Below are 21,624 nucleotides of genomic sequence, written 5' to 3'. Positions count from 1 at the left end.
TTGAAAGGGGGCACGCTGGTCTCTCTGCATTGAAAGGGGGCACGCTGGTCACTCTGCATTGAAAGGGGGCACGCTAATCACTCTGCATTGAAAGGGGGCACACTGTTCACTCTGCATTGAAAGGGGGCACGCTGGTCACTCTGCATTGAAAGGGGGCACATTGGTCACTCTGCATTGAAAGGGGGCACGCTGGTCTCTCTGCATTTAGAAGGGGGCACACTATACCTTAATTACTGAAGGCCCCTTTCACACTTTTGCGACCTCAAAGTCACACAATTTTTTACAGCGTTTTTTGCCGCAAAGCAATGCCTATTACTTTTTTCTGTTTGCGCCCAACCCCCCCCCAAAAATTTTGAGCACCAGCCACCACTGACAGGGACTCGTGTCAAGGGGCCTGACCTGGGGGGGCAACCCCTAATCGTAGGATAGTTAGTGGATGGGTGTTAGCAGAGAGAGAGGACACTAGGAAAAGTGTCCTGAAGATAAGAGATTGTTCACCAAGTCGTCTTGAAGGAAACGAGAGACTTAATGCTTATTCATCCAAAGTGGCAGGGTGAATTAACAGCCTGGGTGTTCTATACCTAAAGCAAAGTAGAGAAGCTAGAAGTCCTCTAATACTGTAAATAGTTAAATTTGAGTATTCCACTATTCCCTTCTCCTATCCCCATTCTAAAATAAACAACCAAATACCCCTGGACCGATCATTGAAGTGTGAGCCAAGAGGAATTAAGAAATTGCATTTGCTGTCCTTACAGGGGCAGTGCTACATTAGCAATTTCATTAAATATATTTAATAATATTATATAAATATTAATATATCTAATTTAATAATATTTATAATAAAACAAAGCTTTTTTGTGGGTTTTAATGAATGTAATCAATCAGAAAACTATTTGCCGCTAACGTAGTGTTTAGCAATAGGAGAATATGGAGGAAGAGGAAGGGAAGTGTGATTTACCACTGTCTATACACCCAGATGTGTGACTCTATACTCATGTGGGCTGCACAGATAAGTAAAAGGAAAAAATGAAAAGAATAGAAGAGAACTGAAATTGAGCATGCTCCGTAGAGGACACTAGCTGGTCTACACAATCTCGACCTGCAGTGGGGACACAGAGAATATGGAAGGGACAGCAGGTAAATTTCACTCTACATAAAACAAGTGCTTTAGTGGCTTTGTGAGTATAAACACTCTATTATACAGTATAGCATGTAATAAGAGTTTTTTTATAGTCTGGGTTTAATGACAATTTAACTTGCATTTTTGGATGGCATGATGACCTGTGTTCAGACAGTGATTTTTTTTTTAAGTATTTAAGCCCCCGCAGTGATGTCCATCACAGAATTGTGCCTGTTTTTAATGCAGCACTATCTAATAGCCCAAAGGTCACGGGCATCCAATATTGCGCTTCAGCCTTGTCCATGCCCACAAAGATGTCTCCTGATTCTAGGAATCTTTTGATATTACAGTAAACCCCCCTCCATTGCGGAGGTTACGTTCCGGACCCAGCCGCGAAAAGTGAAATTCCGCGAAATAGAAAAACCCTATTAAAATGCATTGTAGGCATGATTTTTTTACTGTCACTGTACGTGTAGAAGCATTTTAAGGTCTTTAAACACACTTTTAAAACAATAGAAACTCATTTAAACACATAAAAGATACTGAGAGACATAGCAAGAGCTATGAAAAACACAAAAATATTTCATTTTTAATGATTTATATAGTAAAATAACATTACAAAAAAAACCGCGAATTACCGGGACCGCAAAAACTGAACCGCAATGGAGCGGGGGATTACTGTATATACCGTAGCTGATATGTTTGAAATATTTGCAATTTTACATTGAGGAACATTATTCTGAAATTGTTCAACTATTTTAATATGCAGTTTTTCACAGATTAATGATCCTCTGCCTGGTTTTTCTTCTTAAACACTCTGACTTTCTAAGATGCTCTTTTTATACCCAATCATGTTACTGAGCTGTTGCCATTTAACCTAATTATAAATGTTCTTCCACCTCTTCTTTGTTAGTACCACTTACTTTGCCAGCTTTATGTTGCCTTGTCTCAACATTTTTGAGACGTGTTGCTGACATCAGTTTCAAAACTACCTTTTTTTTTATTATTAAAAAGGTAAATTTTTCCAGTTTATATATTTGATATGTTTTCTATTTTCGATTGTGAATAAAATATGGGTTTATGAGATTTGCAAATCATTGCAGTCTGTTTTCAAGTTGATTTTACACAGTCTCCCAACTTTTTTTTGAATTCGGGTTGCATCTGTTTTAGCTTTTCTGCCCCAAGCCTTGATACTCCTAGTTTACCTATGATATCTTGAAAGTGTGATATTAATGCCAGCCAGTTGGAGGTAGAAAAAATGCAGGAGAAGATTGCTGGTCTAGGTTGTCAGGAAGTATAAGCCTGGCTCTGGTAATACTGTATAGCACTTGCTACACGCCTGAACCCTCTGGTAAACTTTTTAATTGTGTAAACCATAACAGAGACCTGGATTTTATGCACATTCTGCCAACATTGCTTCTTGTGTGGAGGAAACCTGCTACTTTACCCTTTCCTTTTGTTGCTAATCTCCCACACTAGTTAACCCAGAAATAAAGCCTGAATAATTAGGCCAATACTTACCGTATCCTGTGTTAATTCATACTCCCACTCCAAATTGTTCTGTCACAAAAATTACTGCGTCTAAAATGCCTGCTGCAAACACAATATAAGACTATTCTTTAGGCTACATTCACACTTGTGCGACCTGTCATGCCCCATGTTTTCCAATTATAGCCATTCATATATGTGCATCCTAAAGTTGCAGTGACTTCAGAGTACTACTTTGGTCCAACTATCATACAACTTGAGGGCCATAGACTTCAATGTTCACCCTCAAAAATTGCAAAGCCAAAGTCGTATCTAAGATGCACCTATCTAAAGTTGCGTCAAAGTTGCCATAAAGTTGCACTCCAAAGTTGGTGCAACTTTTGGAGTTGTACAAGTGTGAATGGAGCCTTAAAGACAATTTTATAAATGGGGCCAAATATGCGAAAGGGAGCAGTTCTATAAAAAGGACTGGTACCGGTATCCTTTTGGGACCAGCTGCGGCCTTCTTACTACTGCAGTTGGTTCAGTGTATACGGCAGCCGTTTCAACAGATACCAGCCATTCGGCTGGCTTCGGTCGAAGTGGCATGACCAAAAAAGGTCTGGCAAATGGCATCCAATCAGAGAGCACTGACCGCTGTGTTCTAGCGGGTGGGGCATCCCCCTGTCTGAACATAAATAGCTCAGCGGGGAGATAGCTGCGCTGACCTTGCTCTTTAGATTTTTTTCCTTTAGCCTGCTAGGTTGAGCGGAAAAAAATAAATAAATATAGTGTGTACCAGGCTTTACTCTATACACAATGAAACAAAAAAATGTTGTCTATATGTAGCACTGCCTCATTGGGAGCTGCTAAGAATGGATTCCCCTGGGTTACCCATAGCAACAGTCTGTTAAACTTATCAATTGGCACAGTCAATGAAAAGTCCAGGGGATTTGGGTTCTTTTTGTATTTTATTTGGAACTGGGATGGGAGAAAGGATAAGTGGGATACTCCAACTTAGCAACTATGCACACATCCTGAGGACATCTAGCTGTAGTGTGTGTGGCAAGGCCACTGCTTCACCTTGCCACTGAAGTGAATATCTAGAAAGTGAACTCTGCTTTAGGTTACTCTTCAGGGTCTAACTTGGCACCCCCTTTATGAGTTGCCATATGTGCTACCCACCGGAGTAGCCCCTTCCTGGACAGACCCCTAGCAAGCTCCCTGGTACTCACGGACACTGTTTTTCCTCAGGTTGCTCTGCCACATGCTCCACTGTCAGTATCCTCTGAACCTCTTAGCTCAGCACCACACTTCTGATCCACTAGGCCAACTACCTGTGACCACTTTCCACACTGACAGGAGGAGAGACAGCCATCACCCTCCTCCTGGGACCTGGCATCCGCCCAAAGACACCCTGTCACATGTGCCCTTGGCTTTTTTGATCAATCCCAGGATGCACCACTGTCGTGCCCTCTCACTGGGACAGACACAAAAGCCTGTGTGTCACTGGCTGGGTTTCCTCCACTGTCCAGCAGGCTCCCCTATTGGATACAGTGGGGACACTCCCTCAGACCAAGTGAATCACACATGGACACATGCAACAGACCTAACTATCGATCAGGCTCTCCTGATAAGCAGGCAGAGCAAAAACTATGCTTTTCCTAGCACCTATCTAGGAGGGTGCTACATATAGTTAAATTTTAGGCTTCTTTTTTTTATTTTTTTTTATTTTGGCCATCTGCAATCTACAAAGATTGTAAATATTCCATTTAGCCAATGGTTGATGGGTAACTTCCATGCTGGTTTACATTCAATCTGGTTACCAAGGACATACACCTGAAGTCTGCAATGCCATCGTCACAATAGCAGTGTTGTCACAAATGGGTATTGCATTGATAATAACAGTCACTCCCCGTAGAGTGGATGTAAACCCTCTCCTATACCCAGTGAAGTGAATAGCCTCAGGTGATACAGAGATGAAACAAATCTTTTACTTGTATATATGCTATCTTCAGCTTTATATACTGTTTAGAAAGTATACATTGTGTTAAATTTTTTTCTGTCTGTTTCAGCTGTGGGACTGTAGTCTTGGCATGCACTGTGTGACAGCTGATTGGAGGAAAGGCACACACCCCCACTCCACATAGGCAGAGGAAGGAAGAACCATGCAGAGCTGTACTGTAAATAGACCAGCTCTCTTATAATCTATAGCACCCACTCCGACACAAATTTTCAGCTGCTTTTATCTCCTGTCTCTGAGAACTTGTCAGAAGTTATCATGCTGCTAATAGAAGAACGGAGCAGCATAAAGACACAAGACTTGTTGACTCCTTTCCTCAATGGCCACAAGCATGGGATCCTATCATACCCTGTAATTACATCACACGGTCTAACAAATGCTTATTATGGCACAGTAATTTCATTTTTTAAAATATTGACTACAGACCCTAATTAGGAATGGGAGATTATTATATTGCTTGACTGGGTTGGGGCTTTAAATTCTGTTTTTGAATAGAAATTGGTGTTAGAAACTGATTATATTATTGGATGGTATTTTAAAATGATCAACAGAAAAAGATGGATTTTATCTTTTATATCCTTTATCTTTTCTTTCTGAAGAACTGAAACAATTTAGACAAATAGTTAGAGGGATGTGTTCAAATCCTTTGACTGGTTGTGTAAATCAGGAACAGTTGGTAACTCTTCTGAAGCATCCTATTATAAAATTAGCTATTTATTTTTGCTGTGCTGTATCAGTATCCTGTGTTTCACTGTTGTAAAATGCAAGCATAGAGATAACCATTAAGTAATTTTAGACTTTGTAGATTACAGTATAATTTAGTGCAATTTTTATAATTTTTGATAAGGTGGAGGGGATTAGAAGACCAATGAGGTTTTTTTTACTGTCTGTTATGGAGATTAATCCTTTATTTGCCATGTTTATCGTTATCACTGAATGTGAAAAAAAATCCAAAATTTTGGGTTGTCCCCAGAATATTATTATAGGTGACAGCCAGGGAGTCCCTGACTTTGCAGGGATTTCTGCTTAATTCCGGTTTTGGCTATGGGGCAGGAAATGTAGGAAAATCTCCCTAAAGGGACACATATGGCATACAAAAAACCTGACGGGGGGTCCCTTACTCTTTCCAGAATGAAAACATGTTGTTTTTTTTTTTATTTAATTTCTTGACTACAGTTCCACTTTAAGTCCTGCTAGATCACTTCAGGCTGGACCCCTTTGCAGGTTTAGCTATGTAAAACATTACAAATTATTACTCATACTGTTTAAAATTCAGTAATACACTGTCTCACCCTGCTTTGCCTATGCTCAGTTGCTTTCCATTTTTAGGCACTGAGAAGTTTATAGAGGCTGATCTGCTTGACAGCCTTAAAGCAGAATTAAACCTTACTATTCTTTACAGCCAAGGAAGCTGCTCCTGTTTAATCTGTAACTGTCATGGTGCTGCATATGTGATCAGTTATGAACTCAACCATTTGATGGTTTGACAGGGTGAATGAGGACACAAGAAAATGTGACAGTTAGCAATCCTGGCATGTAACTTTTTTTTTTAAACTGTTAAATCTTTGGATTTGGTTTTGCTTTATGATTTACTGCTGTTCAGGGGCTCTGCGCTTCAGCAAAATGCCAGCCTCCAGCAGGAAAAAACAGCAAAAATGCTGGAGGCAATTTAGAGCACACACTAATTTTGGTAACATAAATATTAATGTGGAATGTATGTTTCTTGCTAAAGAACATTATTTTATTAGATGTTTATGTTCCACTTTAAAGTGCCATTTATAAGCCCACTTTGTTTAGCTGAAAACATCAGCTGTTCTATTGCTGACTGCATGCAAACAAATATACAGTAGATGTTGTATATTCACCTTTCAAAACAGCATGCTGTTCAACATATGCAATTGATTTACTAGCAGTGTATTAGGTTGGAGTGACAAATACAATTTCTCAACATGGTTATAAATAAACTAAGCAATAGTGACTATGATATTTATGCTTGAAACTGTCTAATTTACAGTTCCATTGGCTAATTATAAAAACAGCTGGTTTGCAGTTGTAAATGAACTGGCAATATTGATCTGTTGTGACGGATTTAATAAACACACTTAACTGATCAATGCTGAACTCTCCGGGGGCTTTTATGTAGAATGTTTGCCATGCAGAAAACAAATGCATTGGGCTGATTGCTGGGGAGTTAAAGCCTGCTTCTGTAAAGGGGTGTGTGATTTGGGGGCGGAGGCCTGCAGTCTCTGACCAGGTTTCAGAATACACCCTAAATATGCATGTACCGTAACTTGAAACATGCTTAGAACAATGCACTTAGCCTTTAAAAAATGTATTTAAAAGCATCCTTGCTCAGTAACCAATATCATTTTATATAACATTTTATCTTTAAAATGATCCTAAGATTGTATCTTTAAAAAAAAAAAAAAAACAACATGTCATAACATAAAATGTGTGACAGCGCTGCTCAGATAAACATATATATATGAAAAAACATCTAATATAATAATAAACAACAACCAATTCCTAAAGTGCCGAGATAGTGCACCAAAATTCAGCGTCAGACAAATTTATTTAGACGCTGAATTTTTTTTGCACTCTCTCTGCACTTTTGGAATTGGTAGTTTATTATTATTTTAGATATTTCTTTTGCACTGTAATGCATTTTTGTGTAAGTTTTTATATAGCTACTGTTTTTCATATACATGCTTTTATTTGAGCAGCACTGTCACACATTTTATGTTTTATTATTTAGGGTGTGGGAACACATTTAGGCGATAGGAGCAGTTCAACTTTTAATTGGTTTTATATTATTTAGGGTTTATTCTATATAGGTTTATTATTTGCAGGGGTAGCACACATTTTCTTAACATGAAACAAACATGTTATGCTTACCTTGTCTGCGCAATGGTTTTACACAGAGCAACCCCAATCCTCTTTTTTTTGGGTCCCTCACCAGTGGTCCTTGTATCATGTCCGCATTCTCTGACCATCTCTTGTATCACGTCTGTAGTCTCTGACCATCTCTTGTATCACGTCCGTAGTCTCTGACCATCTCTTGTATCACGTCCGTAGTCTCTGACCATCTTCTGTATCACATCCGCAGTCTCTGACCACCTCTTGTATCACGTCCGCAGGCACTGACCATCTCTTGTATCACGTACGCAGTCTCTGACCATCTCCTGTATTGGGTCTGCAGTCTCTGACCATCTCCTATATCGGGTCTGCAGTCTCTGACCATCTCTTCTATCGGGTCTGCAGTCTCTGACCATCTCTTCTATCGGGTCTGCAGTCTCTGACCATCTCCTGTGTCATGTCTGCAGTCTCTGACCATCTCCGGTAGCATGCCTGTAGTCTGACCATCACCTGTAGCATGTCTCCAGTCTCTTACTCAAACTTAAACACATTGCGAATAGTATTAGCAATCGGTTTATGCCAAAGGTAGGACTGTGCAGGGGAGGCAGAGTGCAAAAGGGGGCACTGTGATTAGACGGGGGGGGGGGCAGACTGCAAGGGGCACTGTGATGGAGGGCTGTGAAATTTGTGCAATACATATTCTTGAAGACATTACAAATGTTTGTGGGTGTTTTTACATTTTAAAGTTTGGAGGGAGGGGGTGTCAAATATAGGATCCGCCCCGGATGCCAAATGCTCTAGGTAAGCCACTGATGTGTACCATGTTACTAAAGGTGAACTTGGCCTTTATATTCCCCCCTAATGTGACAGCAACTGCCTGGTGCTGAGACAGTCTCTGTTTTCTAACACCCTAAACTAAAATTACAACAGTACAGGTGTTACAGTGCCAGAATCTCCTGCCTGACAAGTATAGACTGTCTGGTCCAATATCATTGGGGAGAGAGAGTCAGCAGTGGAAGAAAGTGTGTAACCACTGAATAACATATGTGAGGGCAGGGAGTTATTATTGCTGCCACTGACACTAACGAAGGAGAGGTTATTACTGCTGCCACTGACACCAATGAAAGTGTTTAGTATTGGCACAATTGTCACCGACACCAACAAAGGGGGGGGGGGGGTTAAGCAGGGATTAGTACAGCTTTTAGTAAGGTTACATCCCTGGGTGTAGTGGGTAGGTGGTATGTACTCCTTTAAGACCCCTTTTACACGGGCTTTCCGATAAGATCCGCCTGCAAGTTCTTCACGCTGACCAGATTGGACGCTACTTTCAGCGGTGACATGTCTGTTTACACCTGCTGCTATCCGACCCGATCCTGTCCAGGAAATCCAGGTGATGGTAACCCTATCTTCCATCCATCTGGTGGATGGGACCGGATGAAAATGGACAGGCAGGCCGTTTTCATCCAATCTCCCCATAGAGGAGAGCGGGCCCTGACAGTTCCATCTCAGCACAGTGAGCGGAGACGAACCTGTCATCTGCATGCTCAGCGAGGATCAGCAGATCGATCCTCCAGTGTGCAAAGTGGAGTTCGCTGAGGGGAATGCCTGTGTGAAAAGACCCTTAAGGCTGGTGTGGGTGGAGTCCTAGGCAGAGGCATAACAGGAACCCGATATATGCCAAGTAAGTCTGAAGCCTGTGGAGGAGTGTACTCTTTGGTGTACGCCAGAGAGCCTCAAGGGAGGAAACCTACTAGAGGAGTACCTACAAAGAGGAGTAGGGAGCGTTACCCAGACAATCTGTGTTATGTCATTGAACAGTGGTCTGTCAGTGAAGCTATGAAAGAGAGGGAAACATTGTACTGATTCAAGAGATGTTGCTTTGACAGTAAAAGTTGTTAAAAGGCTACATGTGTGGCCATTCCTTCATTATAAAAGTGGTCTCAGGCCTGAACACAGTGAGTAGCCAAGATGGCTGAATCTTCCCCATGCAGGTGTGTATGCACCCTATCTGGAGAAGAAGGGAGGCGTCATTGTCCAGCTTGGTGGGAACTGTTTCCACCGCCACCATTGTTGCCAGGGCCACCAACAATGGTCTTATTTTACTCTCATGTTTTCTTCATTGTACCCCCGGCCTTATTTTGGCTAACATAGCAAAGCATACAGGGACACAAACTCATATGACATGTAATAGACACACACTTTTTGGCAATGCCCACTCATTTTTAGCATTTTTCTGATCAATCCTTTTTGTTTATTTTAAATGTTGGCAACTATGAAGTACTGAAGCAGCAGGGCTAGAATGACAGACAAGAAACAAGTCATTTAAGAAGGAGAGATCACTAATGGCAGCTGACTTATTTCTGTTGTGACATGTTTCCTTTAAGTAGTGAGCTGACTATCAATTCTGACATATGTTTGATTTTATCATGCACATACAATGCCTCACAATGTGCATTTTCACCCACAATGCTCTTGAAAGCTGAAAATGTAGTAAGGAAGGATATGTATGATTGATGAGGTGGAAAGTCCCTCTTCAAGCATTCCACAAAAAGCAGGGTGTGCTATTACATATTATTCCCTGGGAGAGCTATATGTTATGTGTTGCTGCCTCCTGGCTTCCAGAGGAGAATGTAATACGTTTTGAATATATTAAGTGGGAAAATGGCCTATTATGCTTTACACAGTATATAAAAGATACAGAAAAATTGACATTTTATACAGCAGGTAAAAGAAGTATTAAACACATCACCATTTTTCTAGGTAAATATATTTCTAAAGGTGCTATTGCCATGACATTTTCACCACATATCGGTAACAACACATTGCAGCCATACATACAAATAAACCAAAATAAATAAGTTCAGAAATTAGGTTATGTAAAAAAGAAAAAAAAAATAAGAAATGGCACAGGGAAAAAGTATTGATCACACTAACGGAAATGTATTTATTGCTTTGTACAAAATCCTTAATTGGACAGCTTTAAGAAGTCTCCTGTATAGAGAAACTAGTCGCATTCATTGCTCAGGTGTGATTTTGGCCCATTCTTCCTCACAGTCTTCAAATCTTGAAGGTTTCGTGGGCCTCTTCAATAAACTCTGACCTTTAGTTCTTTCCATACATTTTCTATTGGATTCAAGTCAGGTGATTGGCTGAATTCTAGCAGCTTTATTGTCTCTTTTTCTTGGCTTTGTGTTTGGAATCATGGTCTTGCTGAAATGTCCACCCTCGTTTCATCTTCATCATCCTGGTAGATGATAGCAGTTTGTTATCAAGAATGTCTTGGTACATTTTTCCATTCATCCTTTCGTCAATTATATGAAGTTTGCCAGTCCCTTATGCTTATAAACAGCCCCACACCATGATGTTCCCACCTCCAAACCTCACTGTTGGTATGGTGCGTTTGGGGTGATGTGCAGTGCCATTTGACCTCCAAACATGGTGTGCATAATGGCATCCAAAGAGTTCAATTTTGGTCTCATCTGACTAGACTTTATCCTCCCAGTATTTCACAGGCTTGTCTAAATGTTGTGCAGCGAATTTTAAAATGAGCTTCAACATGCTTTTTCTTCAGCAATGGAGTCTTGCGTGGTGGGAATGCATACAGGCCATGGCGTTTGAGTGCATAACTTGTTTTCTTTCAAACAATTGTACCTGCTAATTCCAGGTCTTTCTGAAACTCTCCACAAGTGGTTCTTGGCTCCTGGACAACTCTTCTAATAATTATTTTCGCTCTTTCGAAATTATGTTCCTTCTACTTCCGGATTATGGCCCACAACAGTGTTCACTGGAATATTCAGAAATTTAGAGATTTTGCAACAATAAGGTTGCGAAGGTCTTGAGAGAGCTCTTTGCTTTTACCCATCATGAGATGTTTCTTGAGTAACACCTTGGTAATGAGACTCCTTTTTATAGGCCATCAGTTAAGACTGAACCAGCTGATAATAATTTGCACTGACAAGGGGCAGGATTGCTTTGTAATTACTGATAGATTTCAGCTGGTATATTGGCTTTTCAGGCCTTTTTGCACCTCCCTTTCTTAATGTGTTCAATACTTTTTCCATTTGTCACTCCAATTTTTTTTTTTTTTTACACAAAACTTAATTTCTGAACTTATTTGTTTTGATGTCTTTGTATGTATGGATTGCCTTGGTTGTTACCGATCATGGTGAAAATTTTATGTCAATATCACCTTAAGACCGCATTCACACTGCTACGACTTGGACCGCGACTTGTCAGCCTGACAAGTCGCGGTCCTCATGCTCCCATTGTGTAGTACAGGAGCCGTTCTAATAGGAGCGACACAAGTCGCTCCGACTTAGAAAAAGGGTCCTTTACTACTTCGGGGCGACCTGGAGGCGACTTGCATTGACTTCCATTATGTGAAGTCCGTGCAAATTGCGCCGAAGTCGCGCTGCACGCGACTTCACAGGTCGCCCCCTAAGTCGGAGCGACCTAATGTGAATGGAGGCTTAGAAAGAAAAAAATGCATGCATGTATGTATGCATGTGTATATATGTGTAGCACAATTCCCAGCCGTTTTGCTGGATATGGGTCCCCCTGGGTTACCGCTAGCAACAGCAGCACATTTAAGCATGTTTCTCCAAGTGTGAGAACTGAGACAATGACCAGTCCAGTATCTTTGGGTTTTTGTATTTATTTGGTAACTTGGATAGAAGGGATGTGTAGGATACTCCTTGAACTGAACTAGACACTTGAATAATATTGTGAAAAACAAAGATTAAACCCGCGCTACACAACGTGAAAATTTAAATAAGAATAAATGCAATAATGGGCAGCTGCTGCAGACACTAAGAAAGTCTTAGGAAAATATGATGAAAAACGAATTTATGCAGCGCTAGCTCAAATAAAGTGTAAAGTGCTGTGATATAAATACAATATTCAATATTTTATAAAGTGCACACTGTATGATCAAATGTAAAAAAGTGCTATGTGCTAAAAAAAACCTCTGAGCAATACCAAATAAATAAATATATAGATAAATATATTGGTGCACAATAAACAAAATAGGTGATTAGAAATAGTCCAAATAAATATTCAGTGCTTGAAAAGAGTCCTTAAAGTGATCCAATTAAGGTGCCAAGGTGCCAAATAATTAAGGTGCTTGCAGAGTGATATGGTGCCCCTCAAGGTTCCCCACTCACCAGATTGCAGATAATAATAGACCTTCAAAATTATTGCACATTGCCCGGGATCTTTACAGGACCAGAACTTCTCCTATGTAGCCTTGGAACTTTTTGGGTCAGCTTCCGCTGCTGGCAGCCGAGCGATGCTGGACACCCCTCCTTAGCGGCTAATGGCGACTACTGCTTCTCCCGATGTGACCGCACGTGCAATAATTTTGAAGGTCTATTATTATCTGCAATCTGGTGAGTGGGGAACCTTGAGGGGCACCATATCACTCTGCAAGCACCTTAATTATTTGGCACCTTGGCACCTTAATTGGATCACTTTAAGGACTCTTTTCAAGCACTGAATATTTATTTGGACTATTTCTAATCACCTATTTTGTTTATTGTGCACCAATATATTTATCTATATATTTATTTATTTGGTATTGCTCAGAGGTTTTTTTTTAGCACATAGCACTTTTTTACATTTGATCATACAGTGTGCACTTTATAAAATATTGAATATTGTATTTATATCACAGCACTTTACACTTTATTTGAGCTAGCGCTGCATAAATTCGTTTTTCATCACTTGAATAATATTGTTTGGCACTGACTTGACGCTGGCTGAATGCCTATCAACACTTGACTTGAGGCTGGTTAATGCTTGCCGGATGCCTATCAACGCTAAAATGACTTGGGACTGCTTTCTGACTAAAGAAGTCCTCTTTAAGCTCCCCTAAGCACTCCTGCTGAGATAGCTACTTGAGTACGCTGCTGCACTGCTGAACACTTCCAAGCCCGCACCAACGCCCCCTTTCTCTCACTAATCTTCAGGGCTTAGACATTGGCACCCTCTTTCTAAGCCACATCTACTGGCTAGCTGGCTCCCGGATCCCTTTGACCTTCTAGATTGGCCCCCTCTATTAGGCAGACCCCTGGACAGTTTAGAGTACTCACAACACTGTTTTTCCTGGAAACTTCTGCCCATAAGCTCCACTTGGTCCACAGCACTCTGGATCCTTCCTGCTTCCCAGCTCAACCTCCGGTCCTCTAGGCTGACTGCCCAGGACACCCTCACTTGCTCTGACAGAAGGAGAGACCTCCTCCTGGGACTCTGCTTCCCGCCAAAGACAACCTGTCAGATGCTCCCCTTAGACTTATATCCAATCCCAGGGTGCATTGCGGCAAACTCCGCCCACTGAGACAGCTATAAGCCCTGGTGTGCCTTTGGCCAGGTTTCCTCCACTGTCCAGCAAGAGCCCTCATTGGATATAGTGGGGAGACTCCCAAGACTCAACAGACCACATCTGGAAGCACATGACAGCCTAACTGAATGATCAGGCCCCCCTGATAAGCAGACTGGGCCACATATATACTTTTCCTAGCACCTATCTAGGAGGGTGCTACATTATATATATTTATATATATATATATTGACGTGTTCAATACTTATAGACTGGTGCCTGTAAAAATCAGTTAGGATGAGGGCAAATATAATAACTTCATCATTGGAATATGGCCTTATGACTGCTTTAAAGTAATGGTGTATTTACATTTTCTTAGGATTAATGGTCAACTGGTTGCTTTGAAAGTCATCAGCATGAAGGCAGAGGAAGGAGTGCCCTTTACTGCTATTCGAGAAGGTAATGTATGTATTCAATAACAGTAATTTTCAGGACCAGAGTATACTGTATATTGTACGTATAGCCATCAAAAAAACTGGTAACATACTAACAAAAACCCTGTTATTTTAGTTTTCCTCGCACATGATTGGGTATTCAAAGTGAATTCAGGTTTAATTTCCCCTACACATGATTGGTTATTCGTAATAAATACAAGTTTAATTATCATATAATAATCTTTATTATATAGTATTTATATAGCGCTAACAATATAACGGGGGGCCGTACAATTATGTTGATTTCCCTTACACATAATTGGTTATTTAAAGTAAATACAGGTTTCATTTTCCTCACACATGTTTGGTTATTCAACGTAATTACAGGTTAAAAGCATAGGTTTAGTCAAAATAAAAAAATAAATCAACACAAAGGATAAATCGATATGTCGTGTCCCTTGTGCTGTTAGCTCTTGTTTTATTCAAAATCTTAAGTTCTTAGATACCCCCAGCCCCTCCTGTAATCTTCTAATGCATTATTAGAGTCAAAGGACCTGTCATATAGACTCATCAAGAGTGCCCTCTATGGCCACTCTTTCTGCCCACTTCCTCGATTCACAAAGGTTGAACTGTAGCTTCTGTGAATGAAAAGTGATCTATGAAAAGAGCATGGGTGGAGTGGATGAATGAAAGGTCCCCCTCCCCTATTCATAGAGTCGGCACTTGAGTGCATATGACAGGTGCCTCAGGAGTGGGGTCAGTGCCACTATTAGGAACAAAATTGGAATCATTAAAAATCAATGAGGTTATAAAAATGCAATTGAAAGATATTTATAGCTATTCCATTTTTTTTTTTGTTTTTTTCAGCATCTCTTTTGAAAGGCCTGAAGCACGCAAATATCGTTCTTTTGCATGACATCATTCAAACCAGGGAAACGTTAACTTTTGTCTTTGAATATGTGGTGAGTGATATTTTCATGATCATTTATAAAAAAAAGATTTGTAACTAAAGTTAGCCGTAGACAGATGTGCAGGCATGATCAGACCAGGTGTAATCTCCTTGAATAGCTTCCTGTATAAACAAATGCTTGGGATTCATTTTTATGTGCATACATCTCTAGTGCTGCTGTATATTGAGGGCAGGGGGACCAATAATTTAAGTTTTCTTACCTGTCCTAGTGTTTTTTTTTCCCCTGATGGCACTTATACCTTTCAACTTTGAGATGGGAACAAGGGACACCTATTAGCAAACATATGTATGTATAGGCCCACCCACTGCCACGCCCCCTTAAAGAAGAATTACATTTAAAAAATAAATAAATAATTAGTGAAACCCACAAGTTTTTTATTTTTTTAACCACTATTACATTTTGTCTTTTGAAATTTACAAATGCAGCAATTTAGATGAAAGGTTTAGCACTGGGAAACAAAGATAAAAAGTGCATTTTATATACAACTATATAGATCAGACCAAAATGAGGGACATCTGAGGAGGAAAGAAGGACAGAGGGACTTTGTCCCAAATCAGGGATAGTCCCTCAAAATCAGGGACAGTTGGGAGCTATGGACACTATTTTCAGGCACCCTAGATGTTAGAATATCAGTCCACCAATCTGGAAGAATTAAAACTGGTAGATTGGGTGACTGTTATCCCATGTTGACAGGTAATTATTTTAATACATTTTTATTTGATTTTCCAAAAAGATTTATATACAGACAAATCAACAAAACAAACAAAAAAGGAGGAGAAAAAGGAATTACACTTCCATTATATTCAATGACTCAATACAATCAACCATTTCTTTAATTTTCCAATAATTACCATGAACCATCAATGTTATTCTTGCTTAATTTCCAAGGGGGGGGGGGAAGGGGGGGAGGGAGGGGGGGGGGGGAAAGAGTACTGGCCATAGGTGGTGGATTCCGTACAGTCCATATTTCCAAACTCAAGTAAAAACCTTTATTTAATTCTTATGCCAACATCTACAACATTATAATCATGTTTCCTCTGTGATCATAATTGCTCTATAAGTTGAGGTGGTTTTAAACAAGTACCATTTGTTCCATATTACTTTATGTCTATCCACATTTCTTCTAGATATATACAAAAGTTCTTCCAACCGACATAAGTCATCTATTCCCTTCCACCATTGTTTCAGTGTGGGAGCTTCTATTTCCAGAAATAATTGACAGATGCTGGACCAGTGCTATTAAACCCACAGTGTGAGGGGAAAATGATAAAAATGAATGTAAACAATAGATATAAAAGCAGATATAAAGAATCAAAAATATTGATAAAAAAACACAATGATAAATGTTTCAGGTGTATATAGATACAAAGTCCACGGAGTAGAGTCTATGTACAGATGGATGGCTGGGTGGCCGCCGGCTCTATCAGAGTTAGGAGGAGACTCTGTGCATGGTAGATAAATAAAAGAGAGAGAACAGAGCAGCGCCACCTGAGTGTAGTATTAAAACAATACTTTATTGGCATAAAAGGTAATGCACTCACATGAGTGATAGGAAAGCAGGCTTTACAGCAAGTCATCCGATCCACTGCAGGGGAGGCAGGAGAGGTGTAGACAGCCCTGGGTCCTGGCTGTCTCAGTGGCTTCTGGCGCTTCCTGGTGTCCTGTTGGCGTCACAGCTTCTCCCTCATCACATCCGGTGGAAGCGGGGTGGTGCTAGCGTTCGAGGCATGCGTGCCCCCTTCGTCAGGCATTGTACCTGACGAAGGGGCACGCATGCCTCGAACAAATATGAACAAATATAAACATCTTTCTGATAAATTCTCCTGCTAATAGATGCCTTTTTTCATTCTCTTTTATACTTTGTCCAAGGACGGCAAGGAACGTTCATGACCTTGTTACTGTTTATAAATATTAAAGAAGCAGGTCACAGTGTACAGCGGGGGTACCTACAGTATTTTGTTGCCTCCATTTGTGCGGAGCTGTTCACATCTGTAATTGTGTAAAAGGACAAGTTGGCTGCTACTTGAAACTATGATACTGCTGCAACCTGTGGAAAGTCTCTACTTATCCACTTGACCTCCATGAGGTTTACCCCTGTTCCTGACCAGGCCATTTTTTGCGATAAGGCACTGCGTTACTTTAGTGACGCTGTACCCAAATAAAATGTATGTCCTTTTTTTCCCCACAAATAGAGCTTTCTGTTGATGATTTGATTACCTCTGCATTTTTTTGTATTATTTGCGCTATAAACAAAAAATAAATAAATAAATAAAACCGACAATTCTAAAAAATATATCGTTTTTACTTTCTGCTATAAAACCTATCCAATAAAAAATTGAAAAAAAAATCAAATTTCTTCTTAAATTTAGACCAATATGTATTCTGCTACATATTTTGGGTAAAAAGAAAAAAAAAAGAACTCCCAAAAAGTGTATATTTATTTGGTTTGCGCAAAAGCTACAGCATCTACAAACTTTGGGATATATATATATATATATATTTTTTTTTTTTTCACACTGGTAAGGGCAGTGATCAGCAACTTCTAGAAGGACTGGGATATTGCGACAGACATTCTGACACTGACATTTGACACCTTTTGGGGACCAGTGACACTAATACAGCGATCAGTGCTAAAAATATGCACTGTCACTGTACTAATGACACTAGCTGGTTTAACATCGGGGCGATCAAAGGGTTAACTGTTTGCCTAGCCAGTGTTTTACTATAATGTGAGAGGTGCTTTTACTGGGGGAAGAGATGGAATTTCCTGCTTTGTAGGGACACAAACTCCATCACTTCCCTTTTGTCAAAACAAAGATCTGCCTTTTTTGGACATTGTGTGTGTAACCACAGTGAAATTGAGCCACTGGCGGTGTGCATACGCGCCCCCTACCTGGAAATGTCAGATCAGATTGTGAGTGTGAGTGTGTGTGTATATATATATATATATATATATATATATATATTATAATCCATCTATGATCTGGCGCACTGGTGCCACCCTGTAGCAGTAAAACTGCTATAGGGCAGACCTTAAGTGGTTACATTTTTGGCCTCTGATTTAAGATGCTAATTGTGCTGGTGTTGCTCACAAAATGATCTGTAAATTGACCACACTTTTCCACTTTGATGGTTTTATCCAAGCATCTTTTCATATTAGAATTTTTGTAAAAAGGTAGTGGTGTACGGAGAAGTCAGGAGCATTTTTCTCTAACTTACTATGAAAAAAAAAATAATTTCATAGCTAAACAATTCAGAAATTAGGTGGATGTTTTCACCATACATCAGATTAACAAATCAGAATTGGTGAATTTTCAGAGGACTTTGGGCCATTCAGTTATCTATCCTTTACACCTCTATATTGTATTATACCAAATGTGATTTAAGTAAAACTATAGGTAAATGATGAAAACTGATAAAATGATGATGCATTTAAAAAAAAAAAAAAAGGAAACCTCCACTTGATGTGTTTTGTTGTGCAATCAGTTCAATAAACCAAAGTAAATTTTTCCAGTACAAGTTAATTTTTCCAGTCAAGTCTTAATCCTGACAATTGCCAATCAGTGCATAAAAACAGAAAACGAGCATATATCAAAAGTTACAAAAGCCAGCACATAAGGATCTATTTTTTGACAGATATGCTTTTTTTTATATACAGTAAGGCCATTCTGCATCCTTTTCATGTCCAAGCATGTCCTGTAGGGGGAGCTTGTGGCACTGTTTTGGACATCTCTGTAAAAAAAAAATTTAAATGTATTTTGGATCATTCAGCCTAATTAAATAGTCTCAAAAAGAGCTTCCAGAATATGTTCAGTCATTTCTTGAGATTATAATAATAATAATAATCTTTTCCTAATGTCAGCACATCCACAGGCTTACTCACTAATGCAGTACAGAGATGATTATGCAGATTGAAGTAAATCAGAACAATCAATCGGATAAATAATTGTAACACAATAAAATGATTAAAAGATTACTATTTACCCCGCTGAATAGGAATACAGAAAGACTATGGATAAAGCCAACATGACATTATCAATTCATTAACTACACTTATTCTTGACCCTCATAATAGTTATTTTTTTTATTTTTTTATTTTTTTGAGTATCCCCAGACATCCTATCCAAAGTCTGAGGAAAATCAAACCTAGTCAGAAAATAAAGGTTTTGGAGGTGGAACTGATGAGGTAAAGCAAGCAACATGAATTGTTATATATAAGAGAGTATATAGGATCAAGGGTGTTTATATAAAGAATGGTCTATGGTAAATCCTAACTTTTTTTTTTTTTAATTTAAGAGCTTGTTTTGGTGATGTTTTTTTATACATTTTACATTTCTGCAGCATACAGACCTGTCACAGTACATGGCCCAACATCCTGGAGGACTTCTGCCGTACAATGTCAGGGTGAGATCTTGTTTTTATTCATATATCTAAGGTCACACATGGGCACCTGGGACTCATTGCTAAAACCAGATTAGGCTAATTCTTCTTGCAATACACTGATCTGTTCTCTGTGAAGTTCACATGTTCATCAGTTCTATGAAGGAGTTTACCATCTTGCATCCACAAACACTAGTTTTCATAAAAATGGCTAAAAATGTATATTAGCGAAGGCTAGCCATACACATGTAGAATGCTCTCGTTCAGCCCAGAGGAATGAACAGGAGAAATAATTTGATTCCCCGATCCACACTAAACAGCCTGGAGGAATATGACCCTGCGGGCTATTGTATTCTGAAAGCCGCTGCTCCCCTGGTTGCCTGAAGACCCAAACATTATATTCATTGATTTGCTGTAGTCGCTGTTTGGCTGAGAATATAACATTCTATTCCTATTTTTAAGTATGTTGAGCTGGGTGGTGCCAACATGGTCACCCATCCGCACGGATCTTACATGAAGTGAAGACAGCTTATTTCCTAGCTTTAATCAGTTTTGTCCTTCCTGGGAAAAGCATTTTGCTGGCCATAGAGTTTAGAAAGTGATCAGAATGTTCCTTAGGAGAGGGGGGACACTAGAACATGCCACAGCTCTGTAAACTTTGGAGACACCAGAGCAGATAACGGTTCTGTTTCCACAATTTAAGCGCTGAAAGTGTGATCTCTATAACTGATCCAGTTGTGGTGCCATAGCTTAACTTACAGTCTCAGTAGCTTGGCAAACAGTGACTAAATCCAAATGACATCTTGCAGATCACAGAAAACTTTAATCCTAAAACTTGTGTAGATCATAACAGATGAACATCAGATAGGTAAAAAATTCCAGCAGAATGCAATACATGTAATAAATGGAGGCTGAAGCATAAAGAAGGGTGGGACTAACTACATAGACCATCCCATAGCTGCAGAATGGTAGGGACAAAACTATTTAAAGGCAAACAAACAACATGACAGGTAACTAACCTGCAAACTCTCACTTAGCTGAACTTAAACTCTGTTTTCATGGAGAAGGAAAAAAGCAGGAGCAGGCAGCTGAGAAACTTCTAGTTTATTATGGAAGGAACCATAGCCCCATAGACTTGACTTCTGATTTCCACAAAGAAAGGCTGCATTAGACAACTGTCCTCTTATGGCTATGGGTTATCCTATTCACCAGTACCGATATGCCATTGGAGGGCAATGAATGGGTTCAACTTAATTTGAGAAGGACTATTAAAACCCATATGCATTTCATAGTCATCACCTAGTCTGGTCAATTGTAGCAGAATCACCTAGTAATCAGGGTGAATTCTCAGCTGACACTCATGACAAATAGATCTTTGGCAAAAAGTCTATTGGGTGGGTTTACTAGACTTTCTCTGAGAAGGCAGCATTATTTATGCATAATGACATTGGTCCAGCTTAAACCAATGTAACTTTACATATACTATACCTGGACGATGCCCCTGAAAGATAGAAATCATTGAAGTAGATATAGCTAGTGCTACTACAGTGATCTTCTGGGTCCCGTCCTGAGCGACTGGCCTGATGCATTGTGAATATAGGAGGTCGTCCACTCAGCACAGTTGCATATTGTGAATGAATGCAAAGCATTCTCAAATAGAAGGAAGAGAAAACATGATATCACTGCCCTACCTCTAAACTTTGTCCATTTAGAGAACAGTTTTCATTCATTCAGAAAACCTTGAATGGCGTATGTGCTGACCTTTTGTGTTCAGAATGCATCAGGGCTGTCACTTAGCACAGGACCCAGAAGCTAGTGGAGATCACTGGAGTAGCAGAGTCTGCTTCAGTAAGTTCCAGCTTCTGGGGCAACGGCCAGGTGTGGTATATACATAGTTATTACACATATTTATATTGGTCCACCTGGAATACTTCTTATGCATTGGTAAGCTGCAAAAGCTGAAATATATTGTATTTAATTTTTGTTTTTGGGTTTAGGACAGCTTAGAGTTTCCTGCAATGTATCTGCCACATTCTATGTGATTTGATAGATATATG

General features: G+C 39.7%; 1 protein-coding gene across 2 annotated transcripts in view; it reads left to right on the top strand.

Moving 5' to 3' along the window:
• CDK15 (cyclin dependent kinase 15) overlaps positions 1 to 21,624 on the top strand; it is a 322,696-nt gene that overhangs the window by 75,871 nt on the left and 225,201 nt on the right. For both annotated transcript variants that reach the window (XM_082261320.1, XM_082261321.1), the window contains 3 exons: positions 14,162 to 14,241; positions 15,084 to 15,178; positions 19,529 to 19,591. In XM_082261320.1, the coding sequence (XP_082117446.1) occupies positions 14,162 to 14,241; positions 15,084 to 15,178; positions 19,529 to 19,591 (238 nt within the window). The remainder of the gene's footprint in view (positions 1 to 14,161; positions 14,242 to 15,083; positions 15,179 to 19,528; positions 19,592 to 21,624) is intronic.

Source organism: Pelophylax lessonae, assembly GCF_965119305.1.
Source record: "Pelophylax lessonae genome assembly, chromosome: 6".
NCBI classification, from domain to species: Eukaryota; Metazoa; Chordata; class Amphibia; order Anura; family Ranidae; genus Pelophylax; species Pelophylax lessonae.
Note: the sequence above shows the minus strand (reverse complement) of the source record. Positions and strands in the feature narration are given on the sequence as shown.